At 40.6% G+C, this 19660-nt stretch overlaps 1 protein-coding gene across 1 annotated transcript in view; it reads right to left on the bottom strand.

Annotated features, from left to right (window-relative positions):
* The window catches only part of ARHGEF4 (Rho guanine nucleotide exchange factor 4), a 230153-nt gene extending 210720 nt beyond the window's left edge, over positions 1 to 19433 (bottom strand). Inside the window, exon 1 of the mRNA XM_075861300.1 lies at positions 19341 to 19433. Coding sequence (XP_075717415.1) covers positions 19341 to 19379 — 39 coding nt within the window. The 5' untranslated portion in view covers positions 19380 to 19433. The remainder of the gene's footprint in view (positions 1 to 19340) is intronic.
* Between the last annotated feature and the right edge of the window lie 227 nt (positions 19434 to 19660).

Below are 19660 nucleotides of genomic sequence, written 5' to 3' on the forward strand. Positions count from 1 at the left end.
CAGTACAGTACCAGTCTGTACGTAGCTAATCTTATCCCACAATCGGACAAGCTGTCAGCTGTCCCATGAGTGCACTAGCGAAGTTTTGAAACGTAACCCCGCTGTGCTTCACTCAGCAGCTAGGCGGGACTCAGCGCTTACCTGCAATACTGACTGTGGAACGATATTCTAGGTCCATACCACTGAACGGTCTCGCCTGTACTGCTGCCCCACCAATCTGTGGGGGCGCCGCTGCAGTCGCTCACCTGTCAGTGGGGTCTCGGCCGGCTAACTCTTGCGAGAATATCTCGCTCCTTCTTCGGACAGTGCTAACCGCACTGCCGCCCCACGAATCAAGGCACAGGGTCAGTGCAGGGTTCTTGCACCTTCCGGACTACAGTTCACCACCCAGACGACTGTCTTGCATCGCTGCCTCAACTATCCCTGCTGAGGCACCGCTGCAACATACAATCAGTCCCGGTGCATCATAATCCAGGCCAATAGTATCCACCACATTGCTGCTCCGTCACCAGGGAGCACCGCTGTGGGAGATCAATTGGCTGGAGTCCATTCACACTGTGCTGCTTGCAAACCGCATGGCAGCACATATTCTAATTGTGGCACTTTACAGTGACATAACTTTGTTATACTGTTGAACTGGCCTCAGGGTATGTGAGTTTGGGGGTCACTTACACATACCCTATTGCACCATTGGTATTTTAACACAATTGCTTATTTTAAAACATACTAATTAAAGTTACATATTAACTAGATCACACATTTTCCTCTTTCCCTTCCCTCCAACTACATATAATTACTCAGGTCGTGTACACCAATGTGGTCTATCCTTCACATACTTCATGTGTGATAGGTGGTCTCTCACATATTACCGAAATACAGGAAGATACTTATCCATCATTCAATACCATCAGGGAGGCGTCTAATTTGGCTCCAAATTTATTCTGCAGCAGGACAACGACCCTAAACATACAGCCAATGTCATTAAAACCTATCTTCAGCGTAAGGAAGTACAAGGAGCCCTGGAAGTGATGATATGCCCCCACAGAGCCCTGATCTCAACATCATCGAGTCTGTCTTGGATTACATAAAGAAGCAGAAGGATTTGAGAAAGCCTACATCCACAGAAGATCTGTGGTTAGTACTCCAAGAGTTCCTTGTGAAAGTGTTCCTAGAAGAATTGATGTTGTTTTGAAGGCAAAGTGTGGTCACACCAAATATTGATTTGATTTAGATTTCTCTTCTGTTCATTGACTTTGTATTTTGTCAATTGATAAAAAAAACCACTATTAATACTTCTATTTTTGAAAGCATTCTTATTTTGCATCATATTACCACAACTGCCCAAAACTTTAGCATAGTACTGTATAAATTATATATATATATATATATATATATATATATATATATATATATATATATATATATATATATACTCGAGCTGTTGCACTGTTAAAGTTTCCGTGCTGCTTTTACTTCAGTAAAGAACGGGTTAATCACATCAACTGTCAGGGTGAGCGGTGCTGTGCCCAATCCCAGGGGAAGGGCCTGGTTCCAGTGGGCCGCTTTAACTGGATGACCTGGAGACCTGAAACGTGGCCTAGTTAGTGCAGTGCTGGAATGAAGTCGGCTGGATGGTTCTCAGTAGGAGGGGCAGTGGATTGGAGCCTTTTAGAGACAGAGCCCTAGAGTGAATGAAAATAGACCTGGTTGTGGTCTAAGGTACCGTAGTGAGATTGCCTATTGGATGAGTTTAATACAGAACACTTGAGAGTAAAGGAACTGCAGGCTACAGTGGGAGAGGAGGGTTGGAGCAGAGCCAGAGAAGGTACATTTTTGGGGGGTATAGTCTGAATTAATTTTAGCCAGAAGTGGATTAAAAATGAAGGGAAGGTATAACAAAAAGACTGATGCATCTGTTTTCTTTTGTTCCTACTTCTGTCTTTAGCTCATAAACCTGCACTAAACACTGCATTAAATCTGCATGTGCGATCCTGGCGTTAAAAGATTGGTTTAAAAAGATAAATCATTGTTTTATCTGATTTTAAACAACTTTTAAATTGATTTTTTATTACAATTTTTTTTTTTACTTTTTAAGATACAGCTTCTATTTGTCCTATATGCATAGGAGCTGTATTATTCCGTCAAAGCTGATTCCGTCCAGGCACACAGGATCCAGCTAATAACTATAGCATCTAAGGTGGTAACTTAGCTGTGATCATTTTATGAATAAGAAGATAGAAGTTACAGGTATGCTGGCGGAAGAGGGCTTACAAGCTCTTTCTGCACAGGGACCCTCAGTTATCTGTGTCCACCAAGCAGAACTGTGAATTCAGCTCTGGATTGCAATACTTGCTGTACGTCATGGTCAGTAGTTTAAAGTATTTATAAAGAGTGCCAGGTATTATGTAGATTGTGTCTATATATAAATTCTAAGATTGAAAGGAGTAATTGCACTTTAAATTCCCCTACAAAGCACTAGAAAATCTTGTTTTTAGTGATATTCAAAAGCTGACAATTTATACATATTAAATGCGATTAACCCCTCACTTGTGGGCTGCAACAGTATACTCGGCATGTTGATTATCCATAAATTAAACAAAGCTTCATGTATTGATCACATCTAAGGTCAGATACCCGCAAGACCAGCTTTCTGCCGAGCCGTCAGTACTGCAGACTTTTGGTTACCCAACAGTAGCTGTAAAATGGCGCGTGACCTTAATATTTCCCTAGTAGGGAAAATTGCAAGATTTCCTACATGTAACCTGCAGTTTTACCACCACTTACCCATGGCCATAATTCACTATGTAGCCTTAGTTTTAGTGTATATTAAAAGGATTCTTATAAAGACCGGTATATTTCTTCTACACTATATGATTTTGCATCGTTACTAAAAAAGAGAAATTGTTATTAAATTGCATTTTTTAAGTACCCAGCAAATTTACGGCAGAGAAAGGAAAATCACAACCCATTATGGCCAATTCTGGTATACAGGGAAAAAGCCAGCCCTCACCTCAAAAACACAATTCCATTGATCAAACAGATCTATCCTATTCCAGATTTATCATGAGGTATGGCCCTCTAATAATATTGTGATAGGCATGGTTATCAGAAAAATCCAGGTATCAGTAGACTATGGTGTGGTGCCCAGGAGATCACTAGGTCCTGGCATTCTTTTTTCTAAAACAAATCGCAGTGATGATGTCACTGGAATTTCCTGTTGTATCGGACTGCCATAAAAGCACTCAGGATAAATATATCTAGTAGTTATCTCACCTTCTCATTGTTTAAAAAGTTTTTTCTCGTGTTTTTTTTTTTTACTATTTATTTTAATAAATGATATAACTCTTACATCATAGGCAAGGAACACATTTTCCTCATATGATGTATCATGGCACACAGGTTTTAAAAGGCCTCGTCCCAGATAAGATATAGGCCATTGTGTGTAAATTAAAAATATGTAACCTATAAGTGTTTTTTTTTTTTTATAATGTATTTTATTGCTTTATTTTTCATACAAAAATAGGAACATCAAAGATATTATTCATATACAGAGTGCAGAGAATACTAGTAAATTATAAAGATATGTTACATTGTGCAACAATAATGCTGTCACAGTCATCCCCACATGTGTATGTTAAGCCAGATGCAAACCCCCCTCACCTCCCAACCCTGTGGAATCGAGGGACAATGCAAAAAATAATAAAAAAAATAGTAGTAAATAAATAACAATTTTACAAAACACATGGTCAATAACTTAACAACGCCCCATACTTAACACTTGACAGCGACCACAACCACAGTTTTTTTGGACTTCTATATTGAAATACTCTTCTCTCTTTGAATATCATGCTATTAAAAATATTTTATAAGTGGATGAGGTTATAGGCTTAAAGGCTTTGAAGTATTTTTTTTAATATAAAACTTTGTAGAAATGTGATTTTATGTAACTTTTAAATAGATTTTTAAACTTTTTGAGATAAAGCCTCTATGTATCCTTTATACATAGATGCTGTATCTTGCCATTTAAAGCCGAATCTGTCAGGTCTGCAGGACTGACGATTCCGCAGAAATCTGGTCCTGACTTGCAGGATCCAGCTGTTATTGATCACATCTAAGGTCAGAGACACGCACGACCAGCTTTTTGCCGAGCCGTCAGTCCTGCAGAATTTTGGTTACATGACAGTAGCTGTAAAATGGCGTCTGACTTTAATGTTTCCCTATAGGGAAAATCGTAAGATTTGCTACATGTAACCTGCAGTTTTACAACCACTTACCCATGGCCAGAATTCACTATGTATCCCTAGGCTTTATGTATATTAAAAGGATTCTTATAAAAACTGGTATATTTCTTCTGACTAAAATCTAAAAGTAAAAATGTAACACTATAAACACTATAATATACACAATACTCAATATACTATTAGGTTCTGTTCATATCTGCAATATGGTTCCCATTTATAACGACGCACTGCCTGATCTGTGGTACGATGGATACCATTGGTGCCCCATGGACCCCATTGACTTATAATAGAGCGCATCAGGGTCATGGGGTCTGCTGTGTTAATGGGAAAAATAGCCCTGCATGCAGCGCGATTCTTTCTTTCAAATCTGATAGAATTTTCGATAGAGGCTCCACTGCACATATAATACATGACATTTTCTATAATAAATAATAGCATATATAAGAAATAGACAGATAATTCCATAGTTAAGTAAATCATTTATAAAAAATAATAAAAAAGGTAAATACGTGAACTGCAAAAAGAGCCGCATCATAAATTCCCTAAAGACCTCAACAGTAGAGTTTTACAGAAACTCTATAAATCTCTGTGAGTCTATAGAATAACCAACCAGTTGTTAAGTAGTTGATATACTATATAAGCTACTGTCTTCTGCTGTCAGTCGCACACGCATTTTAGCTTGGCCTCGTGAATATGTTTTGCTTCGTATCTGAGTGCAAGGCTAAAGCAAAGTGTTGATAAGTCTCTGAAACAGACTAAACATGGGTACGGAATGCAGCTATTTCACAGGAAATATGAACACAATGATTATAATGGAGGCAATAAAAGTTACATTACCATATTCCTCTGCGGAAAAATAGGAGGGTCAACAGAAATGTCCTTAATTGACAAATAAAATCACGTTGCGTCCTATGGAGTGTACGGCATTTCTTATGACTAAACCAAAATCTAATGACATAAAACAGTTTTATTTCTGTATAGTTACTTTCAGGACTCCACCTTCACTGAGGGAGTAAATGAAACACGACTGGGTGGATGGTTTTGGGAGACACCTTTTGCAGAGCTGGTTTGCCAAGTCCTTACAAATACTCTATTAGCATTTACTAATGAAGAAATCTGTGTATGAAATGAAATAATCAAACAGAAGACTGACAAAGGTGGAGAGGGAGGCGACCGGAATATAGGAGACAATCACGTTGTTACAAAGAATAAAGATTACTCATATGAAGTATGAGAAATACAACATGACTAAGTATGTCATAAAAACAAATGGATGGATAGAAAGTATTAAATCAATAAGAACACTCTCACTACATGGAAAGGAACGTGTGAAAATAAGATGTGGTACAAATGTGGAGATAAAAGTAATGGAGCAACAGTAAAAAGTTAGAGTATTGTAGAGATGAGGATGCATCCCATGAAATTGTTGTAATGCTAATATATACAGTAGTTAATGCAGAACCAAAGCAGACCACAAATGAGTACAAATGGTAACTGCAAAGTTAAGTGACTTGTACTAAATAGGTAGGTGGCGCAGCGGTAGCAGTCACACCAGGGCCCTGCAGCTTGAGGGGGCCATATAAGATGACACCTGTTATGGAATCACCAGTTGAGCAATTCCCAGTGTGTAAATTTATGGAATTGCTAGGTGAGCGATTCCCCAAAGGCCGCTGGGGACTGTCAGGAATGAGCGTGCAAATAAACCCACAACCCCAAATCCGTCACAACTCTGATCAACAGAGTATAAGGCTACTGTATGGTTTTCGCTAGAGCCCAGCACAAGGCAGGTTGGACTTTGCAGCATAGAACCCAGGTTCTTTTAACAGAGTTCGGTGTTGGATAAGAGGTTCAATGCAGGCAATACAAGAGTAGATAACAAGACTGGCTGTGGGTAAACAGAAAGTCCAAATCACAAATCTAGTGGATATCAAGGATTGCAGAGATGAAAACCAGCTGGGAGCAGAAAGTCAAAATCAGTAAGCAAAGGGTAATCCAGAGACCAGCCAAGGTTCAGTTCCAAAAATGCAAATAGTCAAAAATGCAAATAGTCAATGGACACTATACAGGGTATAGTCAGTAGCTTGATCAAACACATGGAGACAAGGAAAATCACAAGCAAAGAAAACAAAACCAACCCAGATTTAAGTACTCCACCTTTCAATCTGATAGGAAGAAAGACAGAGAAGAGGAATAGGCTCAACAACTAAAATCAGAACCACCCAGAAGCTAGACTAGTAGTCATGGTAATTTTAAAGGGACGGACATTTCTTAACAACACCAGTATTATAAATGATATATGGTAAGTTGGGGCCCTGTTATATATTTTGCATTGGGGCCCAGGAGCTTCAAGTTACACCTTTGGTCCATACTATTAGTTTTGTAGCCCAGACTATCCTCCTAATATTCTATGACACCAATTTCCCATTAAAAGCCATAGGCTAGGTATACATCATGTTTCAGAAATGTATTCTCCTGGACATCCTTTTTGATCAAAGGAAGGATCAGATAGGAGCACAAGGGAGAGCGTAAACATTCCTCAAAGGGGTCGTCTGGTTTCAGCAAAGTATTGTTATTTTATGTACAATTAAAAGTTATACAATTTTCCAATATACTTTCTGTCTTAATTCCTCAGGGTTTTCAGGATCTCTGCTTGTTGTTATTCAGTAGAAACATCCATTGTTTACTTCCAGTGGATAAAATTCTGTCTATGGTCTTGTGATGGACACACATCTGCATGGCTCATTATAGTATATGTATCAGAGCTGTGTCTTCTAATGCTCCCAGCACCTGTGACTGGAGAGCCACTAAGTAAGAGCAGTTCCCACTCTGGAGGACCCTGCCAATCCATGTATTAATTAATTAATTAATTAATTAATTGATGTAAGTCTTTGACATCTGTGAAAAAAATGGCAGCGGTTGGGGGAAACCCATGTGAACACGAGGATAACATTCAAACTTCATGCAGACACTGCCTGCTCATATCTGAGCCAAATGGGAATTTAGATTATGAAATAGGTGGAGACAGGAGATTTCCGTTCCCTATCTAGTGATAGAAGGTGACATTTCTTTGTGACGAAATGGATGCAGGAATAAGCAAAATGTGCAATAAGTGAGTCAGAAATTAAGGAGAGATTAGACAGAACTTGACTAAAGGTGAGAACTATGGAGTAGGTCTTCTGCACTAACCATTATGTGAAAATATATGTGTTGGTGGACTTATTCATACTGATGGGACATTTTTGGAATGCCATTGGGATATTAGAGCATATGATAAGGCAGGGTTCTCAAACACGTGGCCCGCGGGCCGCATGTGGCCCCTGGGGCTGTCATCTGCGGCCCGCAGGCCACAGAGCCGCTAGTACAGACTGCTCCGGGACACTGGAATTCCCTGACATCGCTGTCCACATATGGACAGCGATGTCTGGGGCTTCCCCATCGCCGGAGTCCTGGAAAACTGGATTGTTGAAATAAGCATGTGGAGAAATATCTCAAAATTTTAAACCTAGCGGTATTATTATTATAGTAATGTAGTATTATTCTTCTTCTTCTTATTATTATTATAATTATTATTATTATAGTAATATAGTGTTATAGAAGATCACATAACTAATTGATTAACAATAATTTTGTATCGTATCACATTTGAAAGTAATGCGGCCCGTCAACTTCCCATTTTTTCTATATGTGGCCCACTTACCCGGCCGAGTTTGAGACTCCTGTGATAAGGGATGCAGGTGATACAGTACAAACAGCTGTCAATATGGTATCTAGTTTAGTCATTCCTCAATTTCCTGAGTGCGCCATCTCATATAGATAATACATTACTGTAATTCATTTTAAAAAAAAACACGGTACAAGGATTTGTCTCATACATCTACACACTAACACAGTAACATGGTTTGTAAGGCAGAAAAAAATACATATGTCCATCAAGTTCAGCCTACTATACTGCAACGTTGATTCAGAGTAACATAAAAACGTCCATGAGGCAGAAGCCAATTTTCCTCACCTTAGGGAAAAAATTCCTTTACGACTCCAAGTCTGAGAATCAGAACAAATCCCTGGATCAACAATCCATCTCCAGAAATCTAGTAAACATAACTTGTAATATCATTACACTCAAGAAAGACATCCAGGCCTCCTTTGAACTCTTTCAGTGAATTTACCATAACAGCGTCCTCTGGCAGAGAGTCCCATAGTATCACTGCTCTTACAGTAAAGAATCTACTTCTATTCAATGTAGAAACCTGAGCTGAGTAGATTGATATTCATTTAGTGGGAAAAGATTCAGTAGAACTTGTACTTTATTGCTGCCTGCAGATGTGACTACATTTTAAACATGACCGGTTCCCTTTAAGAGGGTTCCCTCACGTCCACAATCGCTTTCCATGTACCCTATTAGGACATATAGATGTCATAGACTGGGAACCCGTTGGGAACTCATCTCTATGCGCTGGTGAAGAGAGAGACTAACAATTTCAGACGCAATTTCCCCCAGGGATAACAGTTGATGACCATGGATTTCTGAAGCTGGATTCGTTGCAATAAACTAATCTCTGGCTTTAGTTGTAAAGGTAGAAGTTTTCATGAGACATGTTGATTGCTGACCCATTTTGCTGTCAACATAATGTGTAAGATTACAGGAGTTGTGTTCTATGGGTTGTTGACGGGGCAGTATATTAATTTAATTATTTTTGACAGTCCATTAACACAATTAATGGAAGTGATAGTATCGTGACAGGTAATGTGGTATGTGTGATGGCATAAACACGGTTAATAGAGTTTGGCTGTTTAACCCTTTCCTGACTTTTGTCATATGAATACATCATGGAAAGCTTGTGCTTCCCGCATTTTGCCGTATCCATACGACAAATGGTGGACATCGGCTCAGAAGCTGAGTCTGTGCCACCATCCCCGGCTGTCAGCTATATCTTACAGCTGACACCCTGGGGTAATGGCATGGACCGAAGTTAGCTCCGACCCCCGCCATTAACTCCTTAAATGAAGCAGTCAAAAGCGATTGCTGCATTTAAGCGGTTTGCAGCTCATCGGCACCCCAGCAATGAAATTGCCGGGGTGCCAATGGTTGCAATGGCAACCGGAGGCCTAATACTGGCCTCCTGGTCTGCCTGGTACAGAAGCCTTCCAGGCCCCACCCGGAGGCGGGGCCTAAAAGACATCCGTAGCCACCTGCAAGATGGCGCCGGCTCAGAAGCTGAGCCGGAGTCATCAGCACTGGATGTCAGCTGTATGTTACAGCTGACATCCACCTGTAACGGCAGGAACCGGAGCTAGAACCGATTCCTGCCATTAACCCCTTAGATGCAGCGATCGAAAGCGGTCGCAGCGCTGCCGACAGCTGCTATGGCAACAGGAGGCCTAACAGTGGCCTTCTCCTCTGCCATTACGGAAGCCAATTAGGCCCGCCCAGAGGAAAATTCTAATAGGCTTGCTGTCAGTGAATGACTGACACATGGACCTTCAAGTCCCCTAGTGGGGCTAAAAAAAAAGTGTAAAGCCCTGTGGGGTGAAAATGCTTACTACACCCCTTAATAAATGCCTTGAGGGTGTAGTTTCCAAAATGGGGTCACTTCTCAGGGGTTTCTTTTCTTATTTCACATCAAAGGCTATGCAATTGTGAACCAATACTTTGTAAATCGCCAAATTAGGCCTCAATTTTGCATGGTATTCTTTCACTCCTGAGCCCTGTCGAACGTCCAGGCAAAAGAATAGGGCCACATGTAGGGTGTTTCTAAAACCGGGAAACAAAGCATAATAATAAGAGAGCTGTCTCGTTATAGTGGCACAAGCTGGGCACCACATATTCGCATATCTATGGAAAAAAATCCCATTATCACTCTGCAACATCGAGTGCACACTAATTTCTACAAAACACCTGCAGGGTTAACATGCTCACTACATCACTAAGAGAATACCTTGAGGGGTGTAGTTTCCAAAATACGGTCAATTCTGGGGGGTTTCCACTGTTTTGGTTCCACAGCAGCTCTGCAAATGCGACATAGCGCCCACAAACCAATCCAGCATAATTTGCTCTCCAAAAGACAAATGGCACTCCTTCCATTCTGAGCCCTACTGTGTGCCCAAACAGCAGTTTATGACCACATATGGGGTATTTCCGTACTCCAGAGAAGTTGCTTCACAAATGTTGGGGTTCTTTTTTTCTTTTATTTGTTGAGAAAATGAAAAATTTTGCGCTAAAGCTATGTCTTATTGAAGAAAAAGTTTCATGACAAATTCTAATAAAATCCATGAAACACCTGTGGGGTCAAAATGCTCGCTACACCTCTAGATGAATTCCTTGTGGGGTGTAGTTTCCAAAAATTGTGACCTTTTTGGGGTGTTTCCTTTGTTTTGGCATCGCAAGACCTCTTCAAACCTGAGATGGTGCCTAAAATATATTCTAATAAAAAGAAGGCCCCAAAATCCTCTAGGTGCCCCTTTGCTTCTGAGGCCTGTGTTTCGGTCCATTAGCACACTAGGGCCACATATGGGATATTTCTCAAATCTGCAGAACCTGGGCAATAAATATTGAGTTGTGTTTCTCTGGTAAAACCTTCTATGTTACAGAAAATAATTAAATATTAAATTCTGCAAAAAAAAATTAATTTGTAAATTTCACCTCCACTTTGCTTTAATTCTTGTGAAACACCTTAAGGGTTAAGAAACTTTCTAAATGCTGTTTTGAATACTTTGAGGGGTGCAGTTTTTAAAATGGGGCAACTTATGGGGGTTTGTATTGTATAGGCCCCTCAAAGCCACTTCACAACTGAACTGGTACCTGTAAAAATAGCCTTTGGAAATTTTCTTAAAAATGTGAGAAATTTCTGCTAAAGTTCTAAGCCTTGTAACGTCCTAGAAAAATAAAAGGACGTTCAAAAAAGATGCCAATCTAAAGTAGACATATGGGAAATGTGAAATAGTAACTATTTTGTGTGGTATTAGTATCAGTCTTACAAGCAGATACATTTAAATTTAGAAAAATGCTCATTTTTTTAAAAAAATTCTGTTTTTCACAATTAAATACTGAATGTATCGACCACATTTTACCACTAACTTCAAGTCCAAGGTTTCACAAGAAAACAATCTCAGAATCGCTTGGCTAGGTAAAAGCGAAAAATAAGGTTCTGTCAGGAAGGTCAAAAGTGGCTGCAGCGGGAAGAGGTTAAACTTTATTTATTTTAATATATCCTAATTGAGACGCTACAAAGAATAACTAAAGCTCAAAGAAAGTGATCTGTACAGTCTCATCCATCCTTGAACAGCTCTGTGCAGTGCTATGTTATCAAGAATGCTGGATAATTAACTTTTAAATCTGTCATTTAATCCAAAATGTTTATGTATAGGGATTTATTTATTGCAGGAATCAGCTGTGATTCAGATAGAACTGTCAACATCATCGAAAGAAAAATTATTCATTTCCAGTCACAAAGCTCCTGTTGTGTGGGTTTTTTTGGTTTTCTTACTTTACGTACACTGTAACTAGTGCAACAATAAATGGATGGACAGTAGTTTCAGATGTTCTGCACAAAGGAGCAAAGTCTAAATTTTTATCCACAAGGAATGACATTCCTGCACCTGAATGGGCACTCTCAGCCTCGAGAGTCCATAGTAGCTGTTATGTCTTCTACAGCTGTAGTTACGCCAAGGCCTGGTAGCATGAGCATCACTACCATTTCTGCTTCTGCACTACGCAGTAGAAGATAATGTAGTGCTAGGTGTCGTGCTGGAGTAGTGTGTATACATTTAGAGCATTTTTTCTGCACGTGTGGGAGCTGTAGGAAGGGGGTGTCCTTACAGTATAATTTTTTGCAATATTGGTTTATGGGGCAGGACACCTGATACTATTTGCAACCATCACATTTATGGGATTGCCATTACATCATACCAGGGCCAGTTAAAAGGTAGATGTTTACATGTAGTTATACCTCCAGTCATATATGCAATTAGATGTTTCACCATGATTGTTAGTATCCTTCCCATGATCTAAAAACATCTGAGTTATTTCCTATTAAAAGCAGAGGACTGGATGGACCCTTCTAAAGCCTGACTTTTATTAGTTCTAAAACCCCTCCCCTACACCAAGCCTGTGAATGTTCATGTGCCCGCTCTTAAAATAACCCTCCCCAAGAGAGCCCATGTTTCATTTTTTCTATTTAACTTGAACAATAAGCAGTCCCTGGCCTCCAACAAAATCTCCTTCTTTGATACATGCTCATGCTTCAGTAGCCATAAGGCTTTTCCTCTTTCTCCAAAAAAACGTAGTAACCTGTTTTTCTACATTAGGTACATAAAGCGCAACAATTATCATTGTAAAAAGATACATTATTCAATACTCATAGTCTTTATTTTTTCAGTAGCAAAAAATACACGAAATCCATAACGTTATATAAATGTGAATCAATGGCAGAGAAATATCAGAAAAGGTGGGGGGCAAACACATCTATGTCACCAAAAGATCAGACCAAGTGGTAACAATTACATAAAATACATATACAAGTAAGAAAGGGTTAAAGTAACAAAACTTTGATCACTATGGCCTAATGTCACGCCCGTGGTGTATGTGGATGCACTAGGCCGCTCCGCCATATTGGAGTAGCAGCTGGCCAAGGCTAAACAACAGTCAATAACAGTCTCTGGGGTAAGAGTACCTGGGAAGATCATCAGGCTGATACTCGGAGTAGCAGGCTTGTGGTGTAGCAGACACTTGGAACAGATGATGCTTGGGGTGGCAGATGACACTGGATGTGGCAGATGACACTGGACAACTCTAACACTAGCTTACAGCTCAGGAATAAACACAGTTACGGGATACAGGAAGCAGAATACGGGAACACTGGGAGCAGGATAACAACTAAGGGACCATTTGCTTAGACTAACATGGGAATACATGGGAACAATGCTCAGGCAAGGAGTGGAGGGGCAGAGCACTTTTTATAGTCCAGTATGATCTAGGGATTGGATGGGGAACTTTTTACACGCGCTGGCCCTTTAAGGCCGAGGACGTGTGCGTGCGCATCCTAGCAGACAGTGCAGAGCAGTATGGCCATGTGTACTGGTGTCTCCGGGGAGGGAGACACCGACAGGAAGTCAGAGGTCTGTGATCACGGCTGCCGGAGATGAGAGATGGCGGCGGTTTGCGACGGCGGCCAAAACACCCAATACCTATAATGCAAAAAATAACAAACCTGACTACAAGTCCAGTATACAGGGAACATCTCCACCTCCAGGTGCAAATAAAGTGAATCGCAAGAAATGATAACACAAGAAGAGGTAATGTCTCACTATTAATAAAGTGCATGTAAATGGTTAAGAAACGGATGAAACTTAAACTATCCAGATCTCCCCAGGACTGGAGAATAGTACTGTATAGAAAAGGAGGAGTGCAATAGTAATTATTTGAGACTGATAATGCCACCTAGTGGATTAAACCATCCAACCAAGCAGAGTAATCAAATTTACTGTGTAGTTCCATTGTTGAACTGCTCTAAAGAATATATTAGGAAATTATATAAATTTAGCACTAGCACCATACAGTAACAATCAGCTCAATCTCTGTAGTTCGTTGACAGAATACAGGCTACTTCAGTTGGCAGACCATATTCTGGTGACTGGACTCACATGAAGCGCCTCTGCCATTTCCAAGGGTGTAGCTAAAGTGGGTACCAAGATAGCAGTTGCACCCAGGCCCTGGTTTCTGAGAGGGCTCAGTGGTCTCTCTGCCTCATAAGAAAACACTCGTATTATGAATGGCCCATGGTAGATGGGGTACCCTGTTGCAAATTTTGCATTGGGCATAGGAGCTTCAAGTTATACATCGGGCCATTATTTTTTTTTTAGAGTGCTCCTGCAGCTAAACAGAGCATTTCCAATAATAATGTTACAAGGGGGTAAGTATTAATTAATTGCCTACTTGTATTTCCGGTGGTGTAAGGACCAGGCTAATTGTCTGATCTGGGGGGCCGATAATGGACGGGCCCTGCCATTCCAAGAAATCTCACAGGACCCATATACTATACCCATACACTATAAACTGTTCAGTTAGGACAACCACAATTAAATTATGGAAGAAATGTATATACATTTGTCATTGTAAGAACATTGACATCACAGTATTTTGCCATCTTTCTTTCTGAAGCCTGGATGACTCTGCTTCTTTTAATTTATACATTCAAGTTGGCTTTAGATGACAGTGGACCTCACCAATTTCTCTAGGGTCGAGCAACAAGCCTGAGTGTCCCAAGATAACTACCACCTGGGAAAGAAAGAGTCGAATAAGTTGTATATTAGCCCTTAATGTCCTTTTGCCCACAGTAGATAAGTGTACCCAAAGGTGTCTGGCAGTTGCTTACCCCCCTCCCCCTATTAAAACAACATGCTCATTTGACTGAGCTGTGCAGCGTCCATGGCCGCGGACCGTAGGGTTTACTCACCCCCGGCGGCCGCAGCCATGGATCTGTGAGCTCTGGCTCACATTTCCATCCTAGGAGACGCCAGCACTCACTTCCGCTCTGGCCCGCTGTGTCCCGTAGGGTGCGCGCACATGCTCGTAGCCGGCCTTAAAGGGCCAGCGTGCACAAATGAAATCATCATCAACTGCCCATGATTCCCTGGACTATAAAAAGGGCCCTGCCCTTCTGATCCTTGTCTGAGTGTTGTTAGTGTTCCCATGTCAGTCTGGCAAATGGTCCCTTAGTGTTATCCTGTTCCTGTTGTTACCCGTGCTCTGAATCCTGTATCCCGTGCTGTGTCCTTGTTCCAGAGCCTGTTAGTGTTGGAGTCGCGTCCCTCAGCACCTGCTGTCGTCTGCCACGTCCAGTGCCATCTACCACGTCCATTGTCGTCTGCCACGTCCAGTGCCATCTGCCACATCCAGTGTCATCTGCCGCGTCCAGTGTGATCCGCCACATCTGGCGTAACCTGCTGCAGCCATCTCCATCCGAGCCCAAGCCTCAGCCACTGTCTGGACTATTCAGGTACCCTAGTGCGGGACTTTGTATTGCTGGGGTACTCTGTTGTTTGGCCAGCTGCCTCCCCACTACGGCGTTGCCCACAGACCGTGACAAGCTGTACATGCATCTTTATGTGGGAGTCAGGGTGATAGATGTTGTACTACAGCTATCACATCTGTGTGCTCAGCTTAAAGTTGGCCATACACATGAGATAGCTGTAAGCCAAAAATTTATTGGGCCGCAAGCTATTTCTGACAACTCCACCATAAACATGCACGCTCGACTGCTTATTTCAATGGTTGAGAGGGGAATAAGACACCTCAGGCAGTGGCTTATCTCCCGCAAAGGCAGTGACTTATCTCCCGCAAAAGCAAAAGATCAAGGCATGTTTAAATCCAACATGCCCAATCCCTTTTTCCCTCTCCATCTGACATCGGTGGACAGTCCGCAGGACTTATACACAAGTTTGTTGACTGATTCTGTCTATACCTGTGGGTTCTGCTGACTTTTCTCTAATGTATATGGCCAGCTTTAGTCTCTGACCTCTGTACACTTTCATGTTCTTCCTCTCATTATAAAAATATTCAAACAATGGACAGGTCACTGCTTCGCTTCGATCCTCCGAAACACAGTATCTAACATAGTGAAAAAGCTGATTGGCTACAGTTTGCTGGATCCTCACACCTTTCAGCAGAACATAGGAAAAATAACAACAAATATGTTCTCAAATTTAAAGGAAATCTCTAGCCAAAAATGGATGCACTATGTTATGCCGAGTGCATGGCTCAAGGGGGTGGTACATGACACAGGGATTCTCTACTAAGTTCTTTGAATAAATGTGGCGATAGACATTCTAAGACATTTGCTGACAATCTAATGTCTATGGGGCTTAGCAGACCCTCAAACAAGAACTGCCAGGCAGGGGAAACAAGGATATGATGGGATGGTGTCAAAGATGTCAAGTGAAAATTGTTGGGGCCAATAATTATCTGATAGTCTGGCCGGTTTCACACAACTGGATCCCTTGTGGTACTACATTACCAAACTTACAGTATATCACCGTAAAAAACTCTATAGTGATCTAAGTTTAGTTTTGCAGAATTGTGGGGTCCGGGAACTCGGAGTAGGGTCGTACCCTAAAAGGTGACCATATTATAGCCACGTAAAATCAGCCTTAGCTTTTGTCTGTGGCCAGCTTACAGTAAATTGAAGACATTTTCACTGGGATCTTGAGGAACACTGCTGTGTAGGCACAATTTATTTACATCTCCTCCATGTAGACAAGATATGAGAATAGACCCTGAAGGACATATCCCACAACACTTTTTAAACATGTTCACAGTATCCATTAAATAGCCATGCACATAGTTTATATAACTTTACTGCTCATGCGATAAGCATATGTAGAAATACTGTACATGGATGAAGAAATAAAATAAAGAAGAAAGCTGGGAGCTGTAGTTCTATCTTAAACACCGAATCTCATGTCACCTAATGTTCAGTAAACTGAGACATTACAGCCGCTCAGAACCTTATCATTAGACTTACTGGAGACGTGATATGACTTCTTTGTTTACACAGCCTTGACTGGTATTTTGTTGTGTTTTACTACTTTTGCTCATAAATAGAATTAAACGTGTACACATTGTTATTATACATCATCTCCAACTACGCTTTAAAGGCCGGTCCTGGATCACTGGCGATCATTTCTGAATCACACAGCGTTTACTGTTCATTATTCAGCTAATTACACAAGTAACTTCAGTGACCTAACATATAAACAGTCATTTTATATTATGAGAGGAACATCACCAATGATGCTCAGTACAAATGTCAAATATTTTTTAAAAAGACAATAAAAGAAAATATTTCACGGTTTTAGAGGTTTTGATGACTAAAAAAAAATAATATATATTTTGTGCATGGGGGCCCTCCGTGTGCTACCGTATCGTTCTCCGTATGACACCATATTATGGGGATATTCTCCCCTAGAAGCAATGATTGAGTATGCTGCATAGAGGCCTCCTTATGAAATTAAAGGCACACAGAAGTACAATAGGGCCCCAAAATTCGATGGGCACTGTATTAGGCCTTTTTCACACAGCAGTATTTTTGTCAGTACTTTGCATCAGTATTTGGAAAACCAGGAGTGGAAGCTACACAGAAAAAGTATAAAGGAAAGATTTGCACCTCTTCCATGTCTAGGACCCTCTCCTGGTTTTGACTTACTAAGGGCTGGTCCACATGTACCAAAATTGTTGCGTATTTTTAGTTCGGAATTGCGAAAATACCCAGCAGAATACAGTAGCAGCAAAGTGGGTGACATTCAACAAATCTCATCCACATGCTGCATAAATATTCCGAGCAGCAATTGACCTGTGTTGCGTATTTTGTCACATCACAACATGCCAAATCCTGCTGCGGAAAGTGGACTTAATTGCAGCGTTTTTCACAGGAGATATCACCATCTCCCAACATTGCCAAAAACGCAGCAAAACACACACCATTTTCTGCAGTCAGAAATACAGGAAATGGTGCGTTTTTGCCGCCGCGGAAAGTCTGCTACTTTCAACAGAATTTCTGCAGAAATTTTCTGAAGCAACTCCGTTACGCGTGGGCAAGCCCTAACACTGATACAAAACACTGACCAAAATACTGCCGTGTGAAATAGACCTTACAGTATAAATATGCTTACATGTATGAGGACTAATAGCATGATTATTGTTAACAAAATTGGCCTCAGTTCTTGTGTGTATGACTCATAGGGGATATATATTTATAAGCCTCACTGGGGACAAGGACCGATGCGAGTCTCCAACCTGTGGCTCCTTAGCTATGGCAAAACTACAACTCCCAGCATGCAATAACATCTAAGTTGGAGACCACTGGCTTACCCTGTGCAGTATGTTAATATCGAATACGTTAGTGCTAGCATAATAGCTAATAAATACATAAAATAATAAAAAAAAGTATATCAAGAGGATGCATAAGTGAAAGGACACATTATTTTGCAAGAAAGCCTACATGTAACAGATGTCAATTTACATGGAAACAAAGCTAAAACTCCTAGATATAAAATAAGATGCCTTTGCTAGTACACCTTATATGACTGGCCATGGCATCAAACAGCTTCCGTATGGGTAGCAAGACTACAGAAAATCCCAATTTTTTATTTTGTAAAAAGTACCAACAAGGTCATTCAGTGGACACTTCTGTTATCGTACAATTGGATCCTGGGTTTGAACTTGGCAAATCTCTGAATGGAGTTAGTACGTTCTCTTTTTACTTGTATGGTTTCACTCTGGTTTACTCCCATGCTCCAAGTATATGCTGATAAGTCAATTGTCTTCCTATGAGATTGCTCCTGGTTTATGTATATGGGATATAGGGAAATTAGATTGTGAGCTCCACTTAGTAGAGTGAGCTGATATGTTTAGTATATGGAAATGTTGGGACTCTTCTTGCATTGTATGGAGTCTTACATATTGTATAGAGTCTTAGATATTTGTATCTATAGAAATAAATGTGACATCTCTCCCGGTAATAATACAAAGCTATATTACAGTAATACTGTTCCATACACTCTGTAGCTCCATGCCTCTGCCAACAATCCATCCCACATATCCACCTCCCTTTCTTTAATGCTAGGTGCAGTAAAATATCAAACTATATTTGGATCTAAGCTTAAATTAAACCTGCAAATTGCAGCTCTTCTACTCCTCCCTGGAAATAAATGATAGCATGTGATGGTGTGTGATAGTGGTAGCGCCAGAGGCAATGTGGTATCCCGCACATGTTATATACACAGTACTGAACTATAGAGACATCACAAAAATCGATAGGATTTCTATTACAACTGAATCTACCAACAAAAAAAAGACAAAAAACAACAACTTTGTAAATATATAATAGACAATTTCTAATAAACACAAGGTATAGAAATAAGGATCTTATATGGCGCAGATTCAACTTTTCCAGCACAAAAAACAAAGCCATAGAGAGTAGATTAAACCAATTATTAAGCATTAGTCCCAGGAAAAGATTTTTCTGCATTCCACCAGACAGAGCCTTGACATTCACTTGCTAGGAAGAAACATTCTTTACATAGTTAGAAGTGGATAGGGCTTACCTTGAAGAAGCTCCGAAGAAAGTACATTACGCTGAACATTTCTGAAACTTTATAAAATTGTCCCACACTCCAGATTCCAGGATGCAATTATTCTCGTCCCCCCGCTGGGTCTTAGGTGGCATGCATTCTTGCTGCTATTTTGGACAGTCTTAGCACCAGCGAAGACTGTAAGCTACGCCAGAAGCTTATGCTAAGGAGCTGAATAACAATTAGGGTTTAACTGTGCACTGCTCAACTGTACGACAGTACAAACAGGTTTGTTCACAGTCTACAGGCCAGTGAAATGTCTACTAGGCATGCTCCAAGATGTACCATTGTCT

The sequence above is a fragment of the Rhinoderma darwinii genome, chromosome 4 (genome assembly GCF_050947455.1).
Source record: "Rhinoderma darwinii isolate aRhiDar2 chromosome 4, aRhiDar2.hap1, whole genome shotgun sequence".
Taxonomy (NCBI): Eukaryota; Metazoa; Chordata; class Amphibia; order Anura; family Rhinodermatidae; genus Rhinoderma; species Rhinoderma darwinii.